This window comes from Haliotis cracherodii, unplaced genomic scaffold, assembly GCF_022045235.1.
Source record: "Haliotis cracherodii isolate W230 unplaced genomic scaffold, xgHalCrac1.p SCAF_9, whole genome shotgun sequence".
In the NCBI taxonomy this organism is placed as follows: domain Eukaryota; kingdom Metazoa; phylum Mollusca; class Gastropoda; order Lepetellida; family Haliotidae; genus Haliotis; species Haliotis cracherodii.
In genome coordinates, this window is record NW_027266343.1 from 45626461 (window position 1) to 45647968 (window position 21508).

Consider the following 21508-nt stretch of genomic DNA (forward strand, 5'->3'; position numbering starts at 1 on the left):
GGGAGACATGAATGATTTTATTAGTATTTTTAGTCAATTAACAAGAAACTTACATTTTCTCCGGTTTCAGTTATCATTAATATGTTACTATTATATATAATCTCAATAATGCCCTTTGTTAATACCCCCTGGTGAGAAACAGTTACCAACTGCCTCGTTATTGATGTTTATACACCACACCAAGAACAATGGCGGTGGTGACGCTGCACCGGGATAATCAGCCTGCCTCCGCATAATCCAAGATGTTTAGCTCCCCCATGTAGATATGTTGGATAATACCCACCAGGGGAGTGTGAATTCTAGGGTAATCTGTGTTGATTTAATCCAGGAATATGAGTATAAATACAAGGTCCCATCTTTGGTGTATCAGACATTCCCACTTTGTACTGGACAGAAGCAGAAACGATGAAAGCTGTGTTGTTTGTGTGTATGTTGACCGTGGTCGCTGCTGGAGAGGCGGACACAGAGGTAGGTTGTGTTTTGTTTCTTCTTTTATCTTTTCTTCTCATTATCAGTATTGGTATTTATCTGGCTAGTCATGAATGTCTGTAGAAAATCAGTTTATATAAGAAATGTCATGTAATTTCTTACTCTGGGTTTATTGTTCTGAAACTTCTTTCTCTCATCATGTTCAAAGTAACGGGTGGCATACGGTGTTTGAGATTATCACATCTGTTTTACCCTAGACCGATTATTTGACCTATGTTTACTCATTCCCTTATAGGTTAACCACATAGATTCCGTCATTGAGCAACGTGAGTATAGTGTTTTAAAAATTATGAACCAAATCTTGACAAGCTATAGTGAAGGATTGAATAATACTATTTCAGTTTCATCTGCTTGGGCGTTACTCACGCAACTGGCATCATGTTATATGCTGAGATAATGAGATATCTGTGTTAAAGATGCCAACTTTCTACTTACTATTATGCTTAGTCCTTCAATGTAGAGATGGGCCTTTGATGAAATCAATATCACCAAATATAGTTTGAATGTTTTAATGTACTGATATTATATTTTGAGATACCAGTTGTTTGACTAAACTACCTTTCCTTCAGTCAAGGCAATACAATCAGATCTGGTTGGAATGGATCATGAGATGAAAACGAAATTCCTTGACGATGTCACTGATGTGTCATCAACGAACAGTAAGTTCAGACCGGTTACATTGTTACACTTCGGGGTACACATTTGAAGAAGCGATTGTTGGAGATAATGATGTTCTCTTGAATTCTAAGATTGAGAGATAAGATGAATAACTATGTGTTTGGGTATACCCTGAAAGATGCACATGAAATGACTCGTGTTGATATTTCCAGACAGATTCAAAGACCCGGTTTAACGCCACTTTATAGAACAAAATATGGGGTGGGAAAGTATGAAAGTTTTTGTGATTGCATTCATAATCTGTAACAGCCCTATTTCTCTATACTCTGTACTTATTTACCTATTAGATGTTGCTGGTGCGACACAAACTTCACCAACGACTTGGGGTGACCACCAAGGAGCAGTTGATGGACAAACACTGGACAGAGAAAACAGAATGGACATCTTGTTCAGACTCCTGCATGGTAAGAAGTCTCATTATTCAAAATTAACAGCATCACTATCCATGATTTGTCCATTGGTTTAACTGACAAATCTGATCATACTTAAACTTATATGTTTCAGAGGATTTATTGCATATGGGACATACAGATGACAAATTCCGATTATTTAAAACAAATATGTTGCTGATACTTGTTCTCAGACATCATTGTACAATATAGAACATCATCCAGTTCAGATGGTGCGACCTTTGATCAGACTTTCGAAGTTAAAGGACTCTGACATTGTCCCATGACAGTCAGCAGTGTATTAATGCCTTTACTTTGACGTAGGTGATGACGAAGACAAGTATGTTGTTTGTACACTGGCTGACGCCGCCGAGACGTCTCAGATTTCCATTGAAGACATCAGCACACCCAAGTATCAAGACAAACACACCATCAGGTCAGTTTCGTACTAACTCTCATCTATGGACACCTTCGTTTGTGGTTGAGAGTTTAATGTAGTTGATACCTACACCAATTATCATTGGACTTGATAACACCATTCACTTTTACAGACGGCGCTCTATCAACTGCAGACAAGACGCCCGCTACCGGACAATAGACGGAAGTTGCAACAATGTTCGCTGGCCAACCTGGGGGTCAACCAACCAACCATTCAAGAGATTTATTGATCCTGCATATGATGATGGTAAAGAACAGATTTTCTTTACATAGATATTGGAACTTAAAAATCATTATTTCATGCTTATGACCAGGGCGATTTTCATTAATAAATCAGACCGTTTGGAAGCAAGTCTTGTAAGTATTGCAATGGGAACATTTAGTTATGCCCTTTCAATATCACAACTAACTATACTTTAGTGAACTTTAAAAGCAAAAGTTTGGCTTTTCAGGCAAGTTCGTTCCCCGAATGAGAGGCGTAGATGGTTATCCCCTTCCCAGTCCACGCGCCATCAGTGTGGCCGTCCATCCGGGAGTTGACAGTCCTTCTGACGACCACACGGTGATGGTGATGCAGTGGGGGCAGTTTGTGGACCATGATCTCACCGGAACTCCTCTTCATGCAGGTACGTGCCAAATGGCCAATACTCTCTGACCATCAAAGTGACCAGACGTGTGATGATGAAATCAGACAAACTGTGATATATTTGTTTTTGTGATCCATATTTTTCGAACCTATATCAATAATTACGATATGCATCTAAATCTTTGTATCAACTTAACCAATCCTCATAATCCTTCAAGGTGATGTTCAATCTAAATGTTGCGATGGTCACACACCTGGAGAGATGCATTCTGATGTACGAGCTGGGTAAGCAATTAACATTCTATATTTTCCACACTTAATCATTCTGTTTGTGTCAATGGAAATAACTGGTCGAGATATTTTAAATAAATGAATCAGAAATACCAAACTTTAAAATTACATGACATTGTATACATGCTTATAATAAGGATGAAACGGATACAACCTTTTCCATGATTATAAAAGTCTACTGTACGATTCCGACTACATCATAAGCATGTGTTTGTGTATCATAACATATCATAACCATTATCATAACAATGGTTGATTGGAACTAGGAAACGTGTTAATTCTTCTGGTATTTCACTGTTCCAGCGGTCCTTGTTTCCCAATACCCATGCCAGTAAATGAAGGACATTTCCAAAAGAACTGCATGGAGTTCAAAAGATCAGCCCCAGCACCTGGAAGGAGTGAGTATATGAATACAAGGCTGTGAAGGTTACCTCATTTCAATGTAGGATTGTTCTGTCATTATGTTTATGATCATCTTATTAAGTAACGAAAGTCATAAACAACACTGTATGATAACATCCATATTTAAAACCATGTCACTTCCAGATACTCGAGAACAGTTGAACCTACTGACGTCCTTTGTGGACGCCTCTAACGTGTACGGACTCAGTCAGGATCAGATCAATCACCTCAGGAATGGAGGTAAGTCAGGCAATATTTTGTTTTAAATTATAATTCATGATCAAACAAATATTTTAAAACTTGGCAAATGCCGTGGAGAGTAATTGGTATATACAAATTAATGTCGTCATTCAACTTTTCAGCCTACATGAAAACCAAGGGAGATAACCTGTTGCCAGAATCCAACCAAGGCAACTGTCGAACAAGCAATACCAACGAATGGTGTTTTGAAGCTGGTAAATACAACTTAATAATGTATCCGTAGTACTATTTTCAGAATCTGTTTATATTGTACTTCACACATGACTATTTGGTAAATTTCGAATGATAATTCACAACACTGTCACACCTTCTTTATAACTAACTTCATCATCAGGTGACGACCGTGTGAACGTGTTCCCTGGTCTGGCCGTGCTACACACCGTGTTTGTCAGAGAACACAATCGTCTTGTCAAAGAACTTGCTGATGTCATGCCATCGACCACTCCTGATGATGTCTTGTTTGAGGAGGCCAGAAAGATCGTGTCAGCCATCATCCAACAAGTCACCTACCGCGAATGGCTGCCCATTATTGTTGGGCCCTTGGCCATGAGGAAGTACAGACTGACCCCCGGCTTCAGCTTCAGGTACAACTTTACTCAAAACCCAACCATCTACAACGTCTTCACCACCGCCGCCTTCAGATACGGCCACTCCACCATTCCACGTTTCCTGACCCTCGGAGACCGACATGTACCCATAGAACAGCTCTTCTTCAGACCTTCTGAGGTTATCAAAGATCTGGACACCGTGCTGAAGGCTATCCTCAAGGACAGACATCAGGAGGTTAACCGCTTCATCAACAGTGGGATGACTGAGCATTTGTTTGAGACGTCGGGCAATAACGGCTTTGACATCGTGTCCTTGAACATTCAGAGAGGTCGTGATCATGGCCTGCCATCATACAACAGCTTTCGTAAGGCATGTCAGCTATCGGAAGTGACTTCATTGGATGACAGTGTATTTGGTAAAGCAGGAGCTGCTTTGAAAAGTGTATACAGGTTTGTCTAATTTAATTTACTCTTATATGTGTACAGAGTTATTGTAAAAAAAATATGAAATAAAGATACTTTAACCCTTATTTGACATTTCTCAAGATCTCCATACGTTTATGTATTCTTGCTTCAGATCCCCTGATGACATCGACGTCTTCACCGGTGCAGTAGCTGAACACCATGTGCATGGCGGCGCAGTGGGCCCTCTCCTCGCTTGTCTGATTGGTCAACAGTTCCATGACCTGAAATATGGCGACTCATTCTGGTTCGAAACATCCCATCCAAGAAAGGGCTTTACATCAGGTACCGTCCAGTCTGTTTCTGTGTGCTTGTATGTTTGTTAAACTATTTAGTTGATGTCAAACTATGTACTTATTAGATAACTTAATATGCCTTTAAGATGAGAATGTTATATTATAATATGAATTTTATTGCATTTCTAATTTTGAATATGTCAAAATGTTTTAGTGTTTCAATGACACAGAAAAAAGATACTCTCTTGTTCTCAGAAGTAATTGTACATATACATACTTATTGCGTTTTCTATTTCAGGACAACTGTCTGAGATCCGACGAATGCGCTTTGCAAAGATTCTTTGTAGGAATTCAGGAGTGAAGTCCATCCAAAGAGATCCTTTTACAGTGTACTCAAAAGAAAGGTAGGCAATGAAGACATTCATCTCCTTTGTTCGTCAGTAATTAATTATCTCGGACAGACAGAACTCATATTAATATGCGACAGGGTATATCTGGCGTACTTCATTCAGTGAACATTGATCAGAATTGTATCCTGGATCCTTTTACACTTCGTGACACACTTTGAATGTAACATATTCGAGCTCATTCAGTTATATAGGATATATATGTCAAACCAGATCATATGAAGTATGCTGACGGAAATGTTAATATTTTGACGCATTTTTGTATTTCACAGCAATCCTATGATACCCTGCAACGATCTTCCAACAATCGATTTAACCAAATGGCGGAGATGAGAGGTTGCTTAGCCTACCCTTAGATTCAACAAAAGAAACCGAAGACTTGAAACATAACATTTTGGTGTTCCAACATATATAGCCCTAACTACTCGTCATGGTTTGTAAGAAGCATAAATCACAGAATACATGATATTTTTGACGTTTTTGTTCAACTATCTTCATACTAAATATGTAATGCCAAGTACATTTAGGTATGGCATTTCACTAATAATGCTGGAATTATTAACGGAAATGTCAGTTAACATTATACCTGATTATAATGCCTACACTTTATATGAGAACAAAACGAATTGGTAACCAATTAAGTAAGTGAATCCACCAGTTACACTGTCAAAGCGTTTAATCAAAGCATAAAGTTGCAATATTATTGGCAGTATATGTTTATGGCATTGTATAATTTATTCGTCAAGGGAAAAAACATATTCTATATATATGACTTGCACTATTTCATAGACCTATAAAGGAGATGTTTTTTTGTTTTTTGTCATTGTATGATATTGTATAATATATTGTTGATGTGGTGCTTAAAGCAACTATCAATATATGTGTGATCATGTGTGAAGATTCATATATCATGTTTAATAGAAACAATATTGAACAATTATACTTGTGTTATATCATATATAACATTTGATTGTATTTGTTAATTTTTCAACTGTTTTGTAATAAACACGTTCTCTTTTGTATTTGTGATTCATGGTCTCTTAATTTGTTGGTTTGGTGTTATTCATCTACCGTTTGGTAGGCTGATTGGCACATTGATATCTTTCACATTTGTGTTAATGTTTGGTATGATGACATAGTATCCAGGGCCTAGATACATATTGTTTCTAACAATACATGTTCCATACAATCTCACTGTTCCGAGCAGTGCTTTCAGTAAGTGTACAGCTCACATTGTGCCAGACAGTACTTCCCATACATGTATTACACTTCCCATTTTCGCTGCAAGTGCTTCCTACACACGCAAATAGTTCACATAGCAGACAGTGCTTGATAATCGTGTATATAGTTTACATTGTCACAGAAAGTGTTTCCTTATGTATGTATATTCTTCATATTGTCCCAGATCATGTTTCCTATACGCGTATGATAATACAGATTATCCTCGACAGTGCTTCCTATACATGCATATAGTTCTATTCGTCCTTGATAGTGCTTACTGTACATGGACAACAATGGAGTTCACATTGCCCAAAAGCAGTGCTTCCTATGTATATGTATAATTCCCATTATCACAGAGGGTGCCTCCTATACCCGCATATAGTTCGCATCGTCCCAGGCAGAGTTTCCTAATATGTATATATATGTTTATTTATTACATATGTACAATAATCCCCATTGTCCTTCGCGTACATATAGTTCACATTATTGATGGTACGGAGGCACCCTCTGTGATAATGTGAACTATATATATGTATAGGAAGCACTGCTTTGGACCATGTGAACTCTATCCTTATACAGGAAGAAATATCAAGGACGAATAGAACTATATGCATGTATATCCACTGTCGAGGATAATGTGTACTATGAGCTCGAGGTACCGCGACAAAGCTAGCATATGTGTAAGCGGTCAAATGAATAATCGCATGACCCTTTACAAAGTGCGAGTAGCTGTGGAAGTGAATATGACGTTAAATCTCATTTCACTTCATCTGACCTCTCAACGAGCATGTAGACATGTGCATGAATCAACAAACATTCATGTTTGTAGCTTGTTTTATATTACAGCTAATTACAGGGGTATATCTCTTATTTACTCACTGTGCAAAGTTCTGACATATATTCTGGATAAAACATTACAATCCTGGTGTGACATTAATAATATTATACACGAATATTAAGCTCTTAAGCTGGATTTGGATCCGGATATTTTTCTATTGATCACATTTTCGCATTACAGGCATTTGCACAAATATCTCTCTCAAAAACTAATGGTAGATTTTATAGCATCTTCGTTGATTTTTCAAAGGCATTTGATAGAATAAATCATGAAGTTATATTGAAGTTTATTTGCACTGATCACAGTATGTTTGATCTTCTAGAGATACACTGCATCAAGGAAAGTATAGAGACTACACGTCTACACGAACTGCAGAGGGTAAACTACCGAGAGGGCGTGTCTGTGTGTGTTCGCACTTCACTATCACATGGTCTGCGCTGTGTTATTATTGACTACACAGACATGATACATTTTGTATTTCTGTTACTTGATAAGAGTATATTTAATCTCACACGTAATTTACTTGTTGGTTTTGTGTATATCCATCCTGTTAATATACTCAACAACAAAAGTTCCTTCGACACCAATAGTTTAGTGTATTTTTCAAACAAGTAAAGTTTGGTTTTCAATATTGTAGTACATGCATGAAAATCAAGTCACAAAAAACGCAACTGCTACAGAAAAGCATGCATTCCATGCAAAAGATGACTTTTATGCAAGTCCCATGCATTTCACTACCCAAGCATGGGTATGAAAACATGTGCGTTAATGGGATTCCATACGCATTGTTTAGCATCGTGCTGACAGGAACCACTCAGAAAAACAACAAAATTACTCAACTATTCAACATTACGAAAAACAACGCCTGTCCGAAGTCATTGGTATGCTTGAAGCGTGATGTTGCAAGGCAATTAAACGTCCACAGGAACACCATTTGGTGTTTATGGCAACGTTGGCAACAGACGAATGCAGCCAGAGACCATCCTCGGAGTGGCAGTCCACGCGTAACAAATATTCGACAAGACAGCTGGATTCGAACAACACACCTACGAAATCGATTCCAGCCAGCAACAGTGACTGCAAGAAGCATCCCTGGCCTTCAAGCACGTCTACAATGGTGCAGACAGCGTCTACGCTGGACGGTCATGCACTGAGGACAAGTTATATTCACTGACGAGTCTCGTTTTCACCTCAGCCACAGCGATGGACGGATTCGACTGTATCGACGTCGAGGTGAACGTTACGTCAATCATTGTATCATGGAAGACGATCGGTTCGGGGGCGGCAGCGTTATGGTATGGGGTGGGATTACAGCAAGACACAGGACCTGTGTGATAGTGGTAGAGATACATCTCAATGGACAGCGCTACCGCGACGAGATCATCGGCCCTGTTGTCCTGCCGTTTTTGCGTCGTCATGGCCCAGGCATTTCCTTTCAACATGACAACGCCCGGCCTCAAATTGCTCGATTTGTTCAGGATTTTCTTCAACAAAACAACGTGAATGTACCCTGGCCGGATCGCTCCACTGATCTCTCACCAATCGATCACATATAGGATGAGATGGATCGGCGCCTTCGACGTCAACATTCGACGTGTTCCACAGACACTGTAGGAACTTCGACACATTCTCCAGCAGATATGGACAGATATCCCACAGGACGCCTGGTCCATTCCATGAGACGAAGATGTGTTGCTTGACAGAGAGGGACACACACGCTACTGATTTGTAAATTGACATTTTGGCATGTTCATGTTTTTTTTTAATGAAATCACGCATTTTCTGAAGTCTGTATGGCAAATTAATTCATTTGAACACTTACAGGAGTCTTTTATCCATAGCAAACCGAAATTGTTTCAGATTTGGTAAAAAACATAACTTTGCATTAAATCTTATTCAATGTCACAGGAACTTTTGTTTTTCAGTATACATTTGTACTTAGAAATGACAGACAATAGAGTCCCTAAGGGTATAGAGTACTTAGATAAAAGCTTGTCTACTGTGTTATATGAACATCCAGATTGCGAAATTATTCTTCCTGGTGACTATAATGTAAGGTGTGGTAATTTGATTGGTTGGTTGATTGGTTTGTTGTTTAACGCTGTACTCAGCAATATTCCAGCTATATGACGGCGATCTGTAAATAATAGAGTCTGGACCAGACAATCCAGTGATTAATATCATGAGCATCGATCCACGCAATTGGGATCGATGACATGCATCAACCAAGTCAGCGAGCCTGACCACCCAATCCCGTTAGTCGCCTTTTACGACAAGCATAGTCACCTTTTACGACAAGCATGGGTTGCTGAAGACCTACATGTATTCTACCCCGGAATCTTCACGGGTCTGGTAATTTGAATGATTTTATTATCGACGACAACAACAGATTTATTACATGTTTATAAGACATGGAGTATGTATCGGATGCATTTGACGTGCCCCGCAGTACCAGAGATGAGGTGTGTAATAATTCCCGGTGGGATCTGATAGACTTTTGTTGTACGTTTTCTGTCCATATTGTAAATGGACGATTTGCTGGAGATCATTTACTTGTTTTAAGGAAGGTGGCGCTTGTTTGGTTGATTATGTACTATGCTCAACTATTTTTGTTTGACAAGCTGTGAATCAGGTCACTTTCCTTTCCTACTTCCCCTCCATGGATGTGATAGACAGGTCAATAATGTTAAGGAAATGCATGTGAATAATATTCCCAGATATTCATGGAGAAATGAAATATGTGATGCCTTGAAACATAATGTTTCTGAGTCATTGTCTGCCTTTCACATGGATGAGTTTATGCATTTATTGTCTTTAAATGTTGATTTAGCTGTTGAAACGTTGGCCAATGCTGTACATAGTGGTTCTATTTCATGCGGATTACTTACTAGAGCTAGATAATCAAAACTTACATCTGGATAAAAAATGCTACGATAAAGCCTGTGAGGATATGAAGATTAAAAAGTTTATTGTATTAGACAAGTTTAGAGTTACTGGTGATAAGGAGTTTCTTTCTAAATATTCAACATTAAGGTATAGTTACAGGTCTGTATACAGGAAAAAGAGATAAGAATACGAAGAGACTTGTGTTCGTGAACTTGTAGACAGTAGTGGAGATAGTAAATCATTCTGGAAAAAGATAATCGCATTAACAAAGAAGACAAGTTGTGATCCTCTTTCCACCAAGATTTGCCAAGAAGATGGGTTTGATTATTTTAAGAATATTTTAAACCATACTGATATACTTGTGAACTCGGACATCATTGAGCAGGTAGATTATGTTATAAATAACCATAATGAACAATTATGTGATTTCTGTACTGATGATGATGCATTCTTAATGATGATATTCATAAGAGATCTGAAGCAGGGTAAAGCTGCAGGACCAGATGGTATTAGGGCTGACATGATCCAATGCTGCAGAGCGGTTTTAATTCCATATTTGTTAGTTATGTATAATACTATTTTGTCAACGGGTAATTTTCCATCCGAATGGGCTGAGAGTGTTATTGTACCACTCCATAAAAAAGGAAGCTTTGACTGTGTTAATAATTATAGAAGCATATCTTTGATGGATATTTTTGGGAAGTTATTCTGCTCTAAATGGGCGTCTTAAAAGTTTTTCTGATCACTTTAACAGTATACCTGTGGCCCAGGCAGGATTTAGGAAAGGCTATTGCACAACGGATAACAGTTTCACTTTGCAATGTCTTGTACAAAAGTATTTATCTAAAATTTGGGGACGTTTTTACTTTATTGATGTGAATACTTGTAAATGATGGGGCTTACTGATAAATATGGATAAGACAGAAATATATATTTTTTCTAAATGGTGGTTATTTACGACATTATGAGAAGTGGTATTTTGATGGAGAGCTACTAAAGACATCAACCTATTATAATTTTGAAGGTATTATGTTTTCTACTAGGTTGACAGTATGTTCAAATATTCTTGTTTCAAAAGCCACTAAAGCTCAAAAACATATTTAGTATTATCAATGATTAAAAACGACTTGCTCATGTGACTTCATTTGATGACAGTGTATTTGGTTAAGCAGGAGCTGCTTTGAAAAGTGTATACAGGTTTGTCTAATATAATTTGATTTCAGAATTTCAATGCATGATGGTAAATGCAGATGTAAGAGGTACATGTATGTACATTGGTGTAGATTATTTGGAACTACTGTAATTATTGTATGCTGATGATTTATGTATTTTTTTATGACAGTGTTATTGGTTTGCAAACGAAGATTGACATTTTATGTAAATGTTGTAAATCATGGGACAGAAACTATTTGTTTTTCTAAATGGTGGTTATTTACGACATTATGAGAAGTGGTATTTTGATGGAGAGCTACTTAAGACATCAACCTATTATAATTATTTAGTTATTATGTTTTCTACTATGTATCAATGATTCGAAACGACTTGCACATTATAAGAATATTAAGTCATTGCTGACTGTTGAATATTATGTTACAAACATCTATGTTAGGGAATTAAGAAGATATATCTGTTTGTTGAGATTGCATGAACTGCCGTTGCGCTGTAATATCAGATGTAAAGAAGCTACAAATGTTTACCGAATTTGTAGGATGTGTAATACTAATAGCATTGAAGATGAACTCCATTTCATATTTGATTGCGAGGCATATGTATTGTTGAGAAATTCATCAAACTGTCTGTTTGTCTGTCTGTCTATCTATGGATATTGTTGAATCAACTGTGTACATGGGCTGATGGCCTTCGAAGCAGAAAATAAACTTACTTTCTGCTCAAGCCAAGAAATCACTCATCAACATCTTTATTTATCAAAAGAAATTCGGATATTTATCACATGAAGACAACTTCAAAACGTTTGACGGCATGATAGTTCCAATATTGTGTTATTGTGCTGAAATCTGGGGAACTTCATATAACAAGTAAATGTAAAGTACAAAGACTGTATTCGGCAAACGATTTCCTAGATTTGATAATATTACTCTTAATAACATGGTTCTTGGAGAGTGTGGCAGACTGGCAGAGAATGTATTTACATGACAATAGATATAAAATACTGGACTATATTAATTCACCACTACAATAATAGACTACCATATCAGATTTACATTATACTTATATCTATTGATAATGCTGGAAGACACACATGGGTTACTTCAATTAGGAATATTGTATTTCACCTAGGATTTGGTATAGTCTGGATTCAGCAGAACATGGGAGATGCTGAAATCTTTAAAACGAATTTAAACAAGGCTCTCCAACAAATTGGCACTTATCCTTGGAAGGTTCATCAAAGAGCAACTACTATAAACAATATAATTCAATTCACAATACTGAAACATACCTAACAATAAACATACCTCAATATATTAAGTGGCATTTAGCAAAATTTAGATGTAATATTCTTGGATTATGTGTTCAGATAGGAAGACACAATAATATTCCTCATGATGAAAGATACTGCGAGTTCTGTTTGAAGAAAAATAAGAGGAGTGTAGAAGATGAATACCGTGTGATGATGATATGTGAACGCTACTCCCAGCTCAGAAAGCAATATATACAACAATATTAATATAGATAATCCAGGAACTGAAACATTATCCACCTTATGAATTTTTCAGAGAGAGGATCGGTGGGGTAGCCTAGTGGTTAAAATAATCGCTCGTCACACCGAAGACACGGGCTCGATTCCCTACATGGATACAATGTGTAAAGCTCATTTCTGGTGTCCGACGCCTTGATATTGCTGGACAATTGTCAAAAGCGGCGTAAAAAGATACTCCCTACTCATTCACTCTTCAGAGATAACATTTGTCTATTTTCTTAACTTAAGGTTTTACAGTGAGAAAAAACAAGTATTTAATATTAACACCTGTGTATGCAGGGTATTTAAATATTCGTATTATTGTATCGTATTATTGTATGTATATGAATATAATTATATACTGTTAAAAGATACATTAAAAGCACTGAACGTGCTATAGAGGAATACAGATGCACATGTAGGTTGCTCTAAAAAGCAATGATTGTATTAATATTTGGTATATGAGAGCGGATAGATCAGGCATGGTTCTTGCATATTTGGACAGCCATGTTTGCCGAATATACAAAAACAGATTATCCCGTAATCCGCTGTCTCTGATGATAATCCGTGATAAGTTTCAATCTTGTTTTTACCACAAATCCGGAATTATATCAATGAATGGTGTTGATCTGGGCGTGTCCTCATCAACTGTAATTGTTCTAAGAGTGGTATAATAACAATGAGACAGTTGGTAATCCGCTTCTCATCACGAGTTGTTCTTGACAAGCTTTGTAGACAAGTACTGGGAGACAAATGCATTGAAGTGGTCACTACGTTTTGTGTCTGGAGGATTTTCTAGTCCCTCAATGTAATGAAATAATACATATAGGATCAACTTTTTAAACTAATTTTCAATCATCGATATTGCTAATAGGAAGTGACATTTACATGTAATCGCAAATTTTCCACTTATTCATATTCACGATGTCAAGTCGTACATTTGATGTGGTACATACATATCTGAATTATAATTCTAGAAAGTTAGTACGGTTGTCAACGTTGATATATGCAACAGTCAGTATGTTTTTCATCGAGTATGGAAATGAGAAACTTTGGCAGATGACATGAGCACGTGACACTTGCGACACACATTGCATACCACTACTGCAACAGTGTTACATAAACAACAAACTACTGCTGCTCCTGCTACTACTACTACTACTACTACTACTACTACTACTACTACTACTACTACTACTACTACTACTTCTACTACTACTACTACTACTACTACTACTACTACTATTACTACTACTACTACTACTACTACTACTAATACTAGCCCGTGAAGATTCCGGGACGGAGTTGGTCTTCAGCAACCCATGCAACCCAACTTAACTGCGAATAAAAATGAATTCGGGAGAGATGGTGTACTGAATATGTGTTCTCAAAGTACATTAGTAGAGTGATTACAATAGCAAGACCGAATACACAAACAAGAGTAACCTTGAAGCGAAAACACCGATAAGGTCCTTGTGCTGTTCAAGCTAAAAGAACTATATATCTCAAGGGAAGGGTCACATGACATATCTTATGGAGAAGTTCATAGAGATTGTGGGAGACATGAATGATTTTATTAGTATTTTTAGTCAATTAACAAGAAACTTACATTTTCTCCGGTTTCAGTTATCATTAATATGTTACTATTATATATAATCTCAATAATGCCCTTTGTTAATACCCCCTGGTGAGAAACAGTTACCAACTGCCTCGTTATTGATGTTTATACACCACACCAAGAACAATGGCGATGGTGACGCTGCACCGGGATAATCAGCCTGCCTCCGCATAATCCAAGATGTTTAGCTCCCCCATGTAGATATGTTGGATAATACCCACCAGGGGAGTGTGAATTCTAGGGTAATCTGTGTTGATTTAATCCAGGAATATGAGTATAAATACAAGGTCCCATCTTTGGTGTATCAGACATTCCCACTTTGTACTGGACAGAAGCAGAAACGATGAAAGCTGTGTTGTTTGTGTGTATGTTGACCGTGGTCGCTGCTGGAGAGGCGGACACAGAGGTAGGTTGTGTTTTGTTTCTTCTTTTATCTTTTCTTCTCATTATCAGTATTGGTATTTATCTGGCTAGTCATGAATGTCTGTAGAAAATCAGTTTATATAAGAAATGTCATGTGATTTCTTACTCTGGGTTTATTGTTCTGAAACTTCTTTCTCTCATCATGTTCAAAGTAACGGGTGGCATACGGTGTTTGAGATTATCACATCTGTTTTACCCTAGACCGATTATTTAACCTATGTTTACTCATTCCCTTATAGGTTAACCACATAGATTCCGTCATTGAGCAACGTGAGTATAGTGTTTTAAAAATTATGAACCAAATCTTGACAAGCTATAGTGAAGGATTGAATAATACTATTTCAGTTTCATCTGCTTGGGCGTTACTCACGCAACTGGCATCATGTTATATGCTGAGATAATGAGATATCTGTGTTAAAGATGCCAACTTTCTACTTACTATTATGCTTAGTCCTTCAATGTAGAGATGGGCCTTTGATGAAATCAATGTCACCAAATATAGTTTGAATGTTTTAATGTACGGATATTATATTTTGTGATACCAGTTGTTTGACTAAACTACCTTTCCTTCAGTCAAGGCAATACAATCAGATCTGGTTGGAATGGATCATGAGATGAACACGAAATTCCTTGACGATGTCACTGATGTGTCATCAACGAACAGTAAGTTCAGACCGGTTACATTGTTACACTTCGGGGTACACATTTGAAGAAGCGATTGTTGGAGATAATGATGTTCTCTTGAATTCTAAGATTGAGAGATAAGATGAATAAATATGTGTTTGGGTATACCCTGAAAGATGCACGTGAAATGACTCGTGTTGATATTTCCAGACAGATTCAAAGACCCGGTTTAACGCCACTTTATAGAACAAAATATGGGGTGGGTAAGTATGAAAGTTTTTGTGATTGCATTCATAATCTGTAACAGCCCTATTTCTCTATACTCTGTACTTATTTACCTATTAGATGTTGCTGGTGCGACACAAACTTCACAAACGACTTGGGGTGACCACCAAGGAACAGTTGATGGACAAACGCTGGACAGAGAAAACAGAATGGACATCTTGTTCAGACTTCTGCATGGTAAAAAGTCTCATTATTCAAAATTAACAGCATCACTATCCATGATTTGTCCATTGGTTTAACTGACAAATCTGATCATACTTAAACTTATATGTTTCAGAGGATTTATTGCATATGGGACATACAGATGACAAATTCCGATTATTTAAAACAAATATGTTGCTGATACTTGTTCTCAAACATCATTGTACAATATAGAACATCATCCAGTTCAGATGGTGCGACCTTTGATCAGACTTTCGAAGTTAAAGGACTCTGACATTGTCCCATGATAGTAAGCAGTGTATTAATGCCTTTACTTTGACGTAGGTGATGACGAAGACAAGTATGTTGTTTGTACACTGGCTGACGCCGCCGAGACGTCTCAGATTTCCATTGAAGACATCAGCACACCCAAGTATCAAGACAAACACACCATCAGGTCAGTTTCGTACTAACTCTCATCTATGGACACCTTCGTTTGTGGTTGAGAGTTTAATGTTGTTGATACCTACACCAATTATCATTGGACTTGATAACACCATTCACTTTTACAGACGGCGCTCTATTAACTGCAGACAAGACGCCCGCTACCGGTCAATAGACGGAAGTTGCAACAATGTTCGCTGGCCAACCTGGGGGTCAACCAACCAACCATTCAAGAGATTTATTGATCCTGCATATGATGATGGTAAAGAACAGATTTTCTTCACATAGATATTGGAACTTAAAAATCATTATTTCATGCTTATGACCAGGGCGATTTTCATAAATAAATCAGACCGTTTGGAAGCAAGTCTTGTAAGTATTGCAATGGGAACATTTAGTTATGCCCTTTCAATATCACAACTAACCATATTTTAGTGATCTTTAAAAGCAAAAGTTTGGCTTTTCAGGCAAGTTCGTTCCCCGAATGAGAGGCGTAGATGGTTATCCCCTTCCCAGTCCACGCGCCATCAGTGTGGCCGTCCATCCGGGAGTTGACAGTCCTTCTGACGACCACACGGTGATGGTGATGCAGTGGGGGCAGTTTGTGGACCATGATCTCACCGGAACTCCTCTTCATGCAGGTACGTGCCAAATGGCCAATACTCTCTGACCATCAAAGTGACCAGACGTGTGATGATGAAATCAGACAAACTGTGATATATTTGTTTTTGTGATCCATATTTTTCGAACCTATATCAATAATTACGATATGCATCTAAATCTTTGTATCAACTTAACCAATCCTCATAATCCTTCAAGGTGATGTTCAATCTAAATGTTGCGATGGTCACACACCTGGAGAGATGCATTCTGATGTACGAGCTGGGTAAGCAATTAACATTCTATATTTTCCACACTTAATCATTCTGTTTGTGTCAATGGAAATAACTGGTCGAGATATTTTAAATAAATGAATCAGAAATACCAAACTTTAAAATTACATGACATTGTATACATGCTTATAATAAGGATGAAACGGATACAACCTTTTCCATGATTATAAAAGTCTACTGTACGATTCCGACTACATCATAAGCATGTGTTTGTGTATCATAACATATCATAACCATTATCATAACAATGGTTGATTGGAACTAGGAAACGTGTTAATTCTTCTGGTATTTCACTGTTCCAGCGGTCCTTGTTTCCCAATAACCATGCCAGTAAATGAAGGACATTTCCAAAAGAACTGCATGGAGTTCAAAAGATCAGCCCCAGCACCTGGAAGGAGTGAGTATATGAATACAAGGCTGTGAAGGTTACCTCATTTCAATGTAGGATTGTTCTGTCATTATGTTTATGATCATCTTATTAAGTAACGAAAGTCATAAACAACACTGTATGATAACATCCATATTTAAAACCATGTCACTTCCAGATACTCGAGAACAGTTGAACCTACTGACGTCCTTTGTGGACGCCTCTAACGTGTACGGACTCAGTCAGGATCAGATCAATCACCTCAGGAATGGAGGTAAGTCAGGCAATATTTTGTTTTAAATTATAATTCATGATCAAACAAATATTTTAAAACTTGGCAAATGCCGTGGAGAGTAATTGGTATATACAAATTAATGTCGTCATTCAACTTTTCAGCCTACATGAAAACCAAGGGAGATAACCTGTTGCCAGAATCCAACCAAGGCAACTGTCGAACAAGCAATACCAACGAATGGTGTTTTGAAGCTGGTAAATACAACTTAATAATGTATCCGTAGTACTATTTTCAGAATCTGTTTATATTGTACTTCACACATGACTATTTGGTAAATTTCGAATGATAATTCACAACACTGTCACACCTTCTTTATAACTAACTTCATCATCAGGTGACGACCGTGTGAACGTGTTCCCTGGTCTGGCCGTGCTACACACCGTGTTTGTCAGAGAACACAATCGTCTTGTCAAAGAACTTGCTGATGTCATGCCATCGACCACTCCTGATGATGTCTTGTTTGAGGAGGCCAGAAAGATCGTGTCAGCCATCATCCAACAAGTCACCTACCGCGAATGGCTGCCCATTATTGTTGGGCCCTTGGCCATGAGGAAGTACAGACTGACCCCCGGCTTTAGCTTCAGGTACAACTTTACTCAAAACCCAACCATCTACAACGTCTTCGCCACCGCCGCCTTCAGATACGGCCACTCCACCATTCCACGTTTCCTGACCCTCGGAGACCGACATGTACCCATAGAACAGCTCTTCTTCAGACCTTCTGAGGTTATCAAAGATCTGGACACCGTGCTGAAGGCTATCCTCAAGGACAGACATCAGGAGGTTAACCGCTTCATCAACAGTGGGATGACTGAGCATTTGTTTGAGACGTCGGGCAATAACGGCTTTGACATCGTGTCCTTGAACATTCAGAGAGGTCGTGATCATGGCCTGCCATCATACAACAGCTTTCGTAAGGCATGTCAGCTATCGGAAGTGACTTCATTGGATGACAGTGTATTTGGTAAAGCAGGAGCTGCTTTGAAAAGTGTATACAGGTTTGTCTAATTTAATTTACTCTTATATGTGTACAGAGTTATTGTAAAAAAAATATGAAATAAAGATACTTTAACCCTTATTTGACTTTTCTCAAGATCTCCATACGTTTATGTATTCTTGCTTCAGATCCCCTGATGACATCGACGTCTTCACCGGTGCAGTAGCTGAACACCATGTGCATGGCGGCGCAGTGGGCCCTCTCCTCGCTTGTCTGATTGGTCAACAGTTCCATGACCTGAAATATGGCGACTCATTCTGGTTCGAAACATCCCATCCAAGAAAGGGCTTTACATCAGGTACCGTCCAGTCTGTTTCTGTGTGCTTGTATGTTTGTTAAACTATTTAGTTGATGTCAAACTATGTACTTATTAGATAACTTAATATGCCTTTAAGATGAGAATGTTATATTATAATATGAATTTTATTGCATTTCTAATTTTGAATATGTCAAAATGTTTTAGTGTTTCAATGACACAGAAAAAAGATACTCTCTTGTTCTCAGAAGTAATTGTACATATACATACTTATTGCGTTTTCTATTTCAGGACAACTGTCTGAGATCCGACGAATGCGCTTTGCAAAGATTCTTTGTAGGAATTCAGGAGTGAAGTCCATCCAAAGAGATCCTTTTACAGTGTACTCAAAAGAAAGGCATGAAGACATTCATCTCCTTTGTTCGTCAGTAATTAATTATCCCGGACAGACAGAACTCATATTAATATGCGACAGGGTATATCTGGCGTACTTCATTCAGTGAACATTGATCAGAATTGTATCCTGGATCCTTTTACACTTCGTGACACACTTTGAATGTAACATATTCGAGCTCATTCAGTTATATAGGATATATATGTCAAACCAGATCATATGAAGTATGCTGACGGAAATGTTAATATTTTGACGCATTTTTGTATTTCACAGCAATCCTATGATACCCTGCAACGATCTTCCAACAATCGATTTAACCAAATGGCGGAGATGAGAGGTTGCTTAGCCTACCCTTAGATTCAACAAAAGAAACCGAAGACTTGAAACATAACATTTTGGTGTTCCAACATATATAGCCCTAACTACTCGTCATGGTTTGTAAGAAGCATAAATCACAGAATACATGATATTTTTGACGTTTTTGTTCAACTATCTTCATACTAAATATGTAATGCCAAGTACATTTAGGTATGGCATTTCACTAATAATGCTGGAATTATTAACGGAAATGTCAGTTAACATTATACCTGATTATAATGCCTACACTTTATATGAGAACAAAACGAATTGGTAACCAATTAAGTAAGTGAATCCACCAGTTACACTGTCAAAGCGTTTAATCAAAGCATAAAGTTGCAATATTATTGGCAGTATATGTTTATGGCATTGTATAATTTATTCGTCAAGGGAAAAAACATATTCTATATATATGACTTGCACTATTTCATAGACCTATAAAGGAGATGTTTTTTTGTTTTTTGTCATTGTATGATATTGTATAATATATTGTTGATGTGGTGCTTAAAGCAACTATCAATATATGTGTGATCATGTGTGAAGATTCATATATCATGTTTAATAGAAACAATATTGAACAATTATACTTGTGTTATATCATATATAACATTTGATTGTATTTGTTAATTTTTCAACTGTTTTGTAATAAACACGTTCTCTTTTGTATTTGTGATTCATGGTCTCTTAATTTGTTGGTTTGGTGTTATTCATCTACCGTTTGGTAGGCTGATTGGCACATTGATATCTTTCACATTTGTGTTAATGTTTGGTATGATGACATAGTATCCAGGGCCTAGATACATATTGTTTCTAACAATACATGTTCCATACAATCTCACTGTTCCGAGCAGTGCTTTCAGTAAGTGTACAGCTCACATTGTGCCAGACAGTACTTCCCATACATGTATTACACTTCCCATTTTCGCTGCAAGTGCTTCCTACACACGCAAATAGTTCACATAGCAGACAGTGCTTGATAATCGTGTATATAGTTTACATTGTCACAGAAAGTGTTTCCTTATGTATGTATATTCTTCATATTGTCCCAGATCATGTTTCCTATACGCGTATGATAATACAGATTATCCTCGACAGTGCTTCCTATACATGCATATAGTTCTATTCGTCCTTGATAGTGCTTACTGTACATGGACAACAATGGAGTTCACATTGCCCAAAAGCAGTGCTTCCTATGTATATGTATAATTCCCATTATCACAGAGGGTGCCTCCTATACCCGCATATAGTTCGCATCGTCCCAGGCAGAGTTTCCTAATATGTATATATATGTTTATTTATTACATATGTACAATAATCCCCATTGTCCTTCGCGTACATATAGTTCACATTATTGATGGTACGGAGGCACCCTCTGTGATAATGTGAACTATATATATGTATAGGAAGCACTGCTTTGGACCATGTGAACTCTATCCTTATACAGGAAGAAATATCAAGGACGAATAGAACTATATGCATGTATATCCACTGTCGAGGATAATGTGTACTATGAGCTCGAGGTACCGCGACAAAGCTAGCATATGTGTAAGCGGTCAAATGAATAATCGCATGACCCTTTACAAA

General features: G+C 37.6%; 2 protein-coding genes across 2 annotated transcripts; both read left to right on the forward strand.

Moving 5' to 3' along the window:
• The first annotated feature begins 405 nt into the window (after window positions 1-405).
• Window positions 406-5520, forward strand: LOC139453392 (chorion peroxidase-like). Its single transcript, XM_071235073.1, has 13 exons — window positions 406-468; window positions 725-755; window positions 1881-1992; window positions 2108-2241; window positions 2447-2620; window positions 2799-2865; window positions 3175-3269; window positions 3418-3513; window positions 3636-3728; window positions 3869-4532; window positions 4660-4829; window positions 5079-5184; window positions 5460-5520. The coding sequence occupies exons 1-13, from the start codon at window positions 406-408 to the stop codon at window positions 5518-5520; spliced, it is 1866 nt and encodes a 621-aa protein (XP_071091174.1).
• Window positions 5521-14791: 9271 nt separating this feature from the next.
• Window positions 14792-19901, forward strand: LOC139453397 (chorion peroxidase-like). Its single transcript, XM_071235078.1, has 13 exons — window positions 14792-14854; window positions 15111-15141; window positions 16267-16378; window positions 16494-16627; window positions 16833-17006; window positions 17185-17251; window positions 17561-17655; window positions 17804-17899; window positions 18022-18114; window positions 18255-18918; window positions 19046-19215; window positions 19465-19570; window positions 19841-19901. The coding sequence occupies exons 1-13, from the start codon at window positions 14792-14794 to the stop codon at window positions 19899-19901; spliced, it is 1866 nt and encodes a 621-aa protein (XP_071091179.1).
• The last annotated feature ends 1607 nt before the right edge of the window (window positions 19902-21508 follow it).

Bases quoted from the DNA above. Each gene is read 5' to 3' on its own strand.
- LOC139453392 (XM_071235073.1), top strand. From the start codon at position 406: ATGAAAGCTGTGTTGTTTGTGTGTATGTTGACCGTGGTCGCTGCTGGA. The intron at 2,621-2,798 runs GTACGTGCCAAA...TAATCCTTCAAG, and splicing joins CGGAACTCCTCTTCATGCAG to GTGATGTTCAATCTAAATGT. The intron at 4,533-4,659 runs GTTTGTCTAATT...TTCTTGCTTCAG, and splicing joins GCTTTGAAAAGTGTATACAG to ATCCCCTGATGACATCGACG.
- LOC139453397 (XM_071235078.1), top strand. From the start codon at position 14,792: ATGAAAGCTGTGTTGTTTGTGTGTATGTTGACCGTGGTCGCTGCTGGA. The intron at 15,142-16,266 runs GTGAGTATAGTG...ACTTTGACGTAG, and splicing joins AGATTCCGTCATTGAGCAAC to GTGATGACGAAGACAAGTAT. The intron at 17,007-17,184 runs GTACGTGCCAAA...TAATCCTTCAAG, and splicing joins CGGAACTCCTCTTCATGCAG to GTGATGTTCAATCTAAATGT.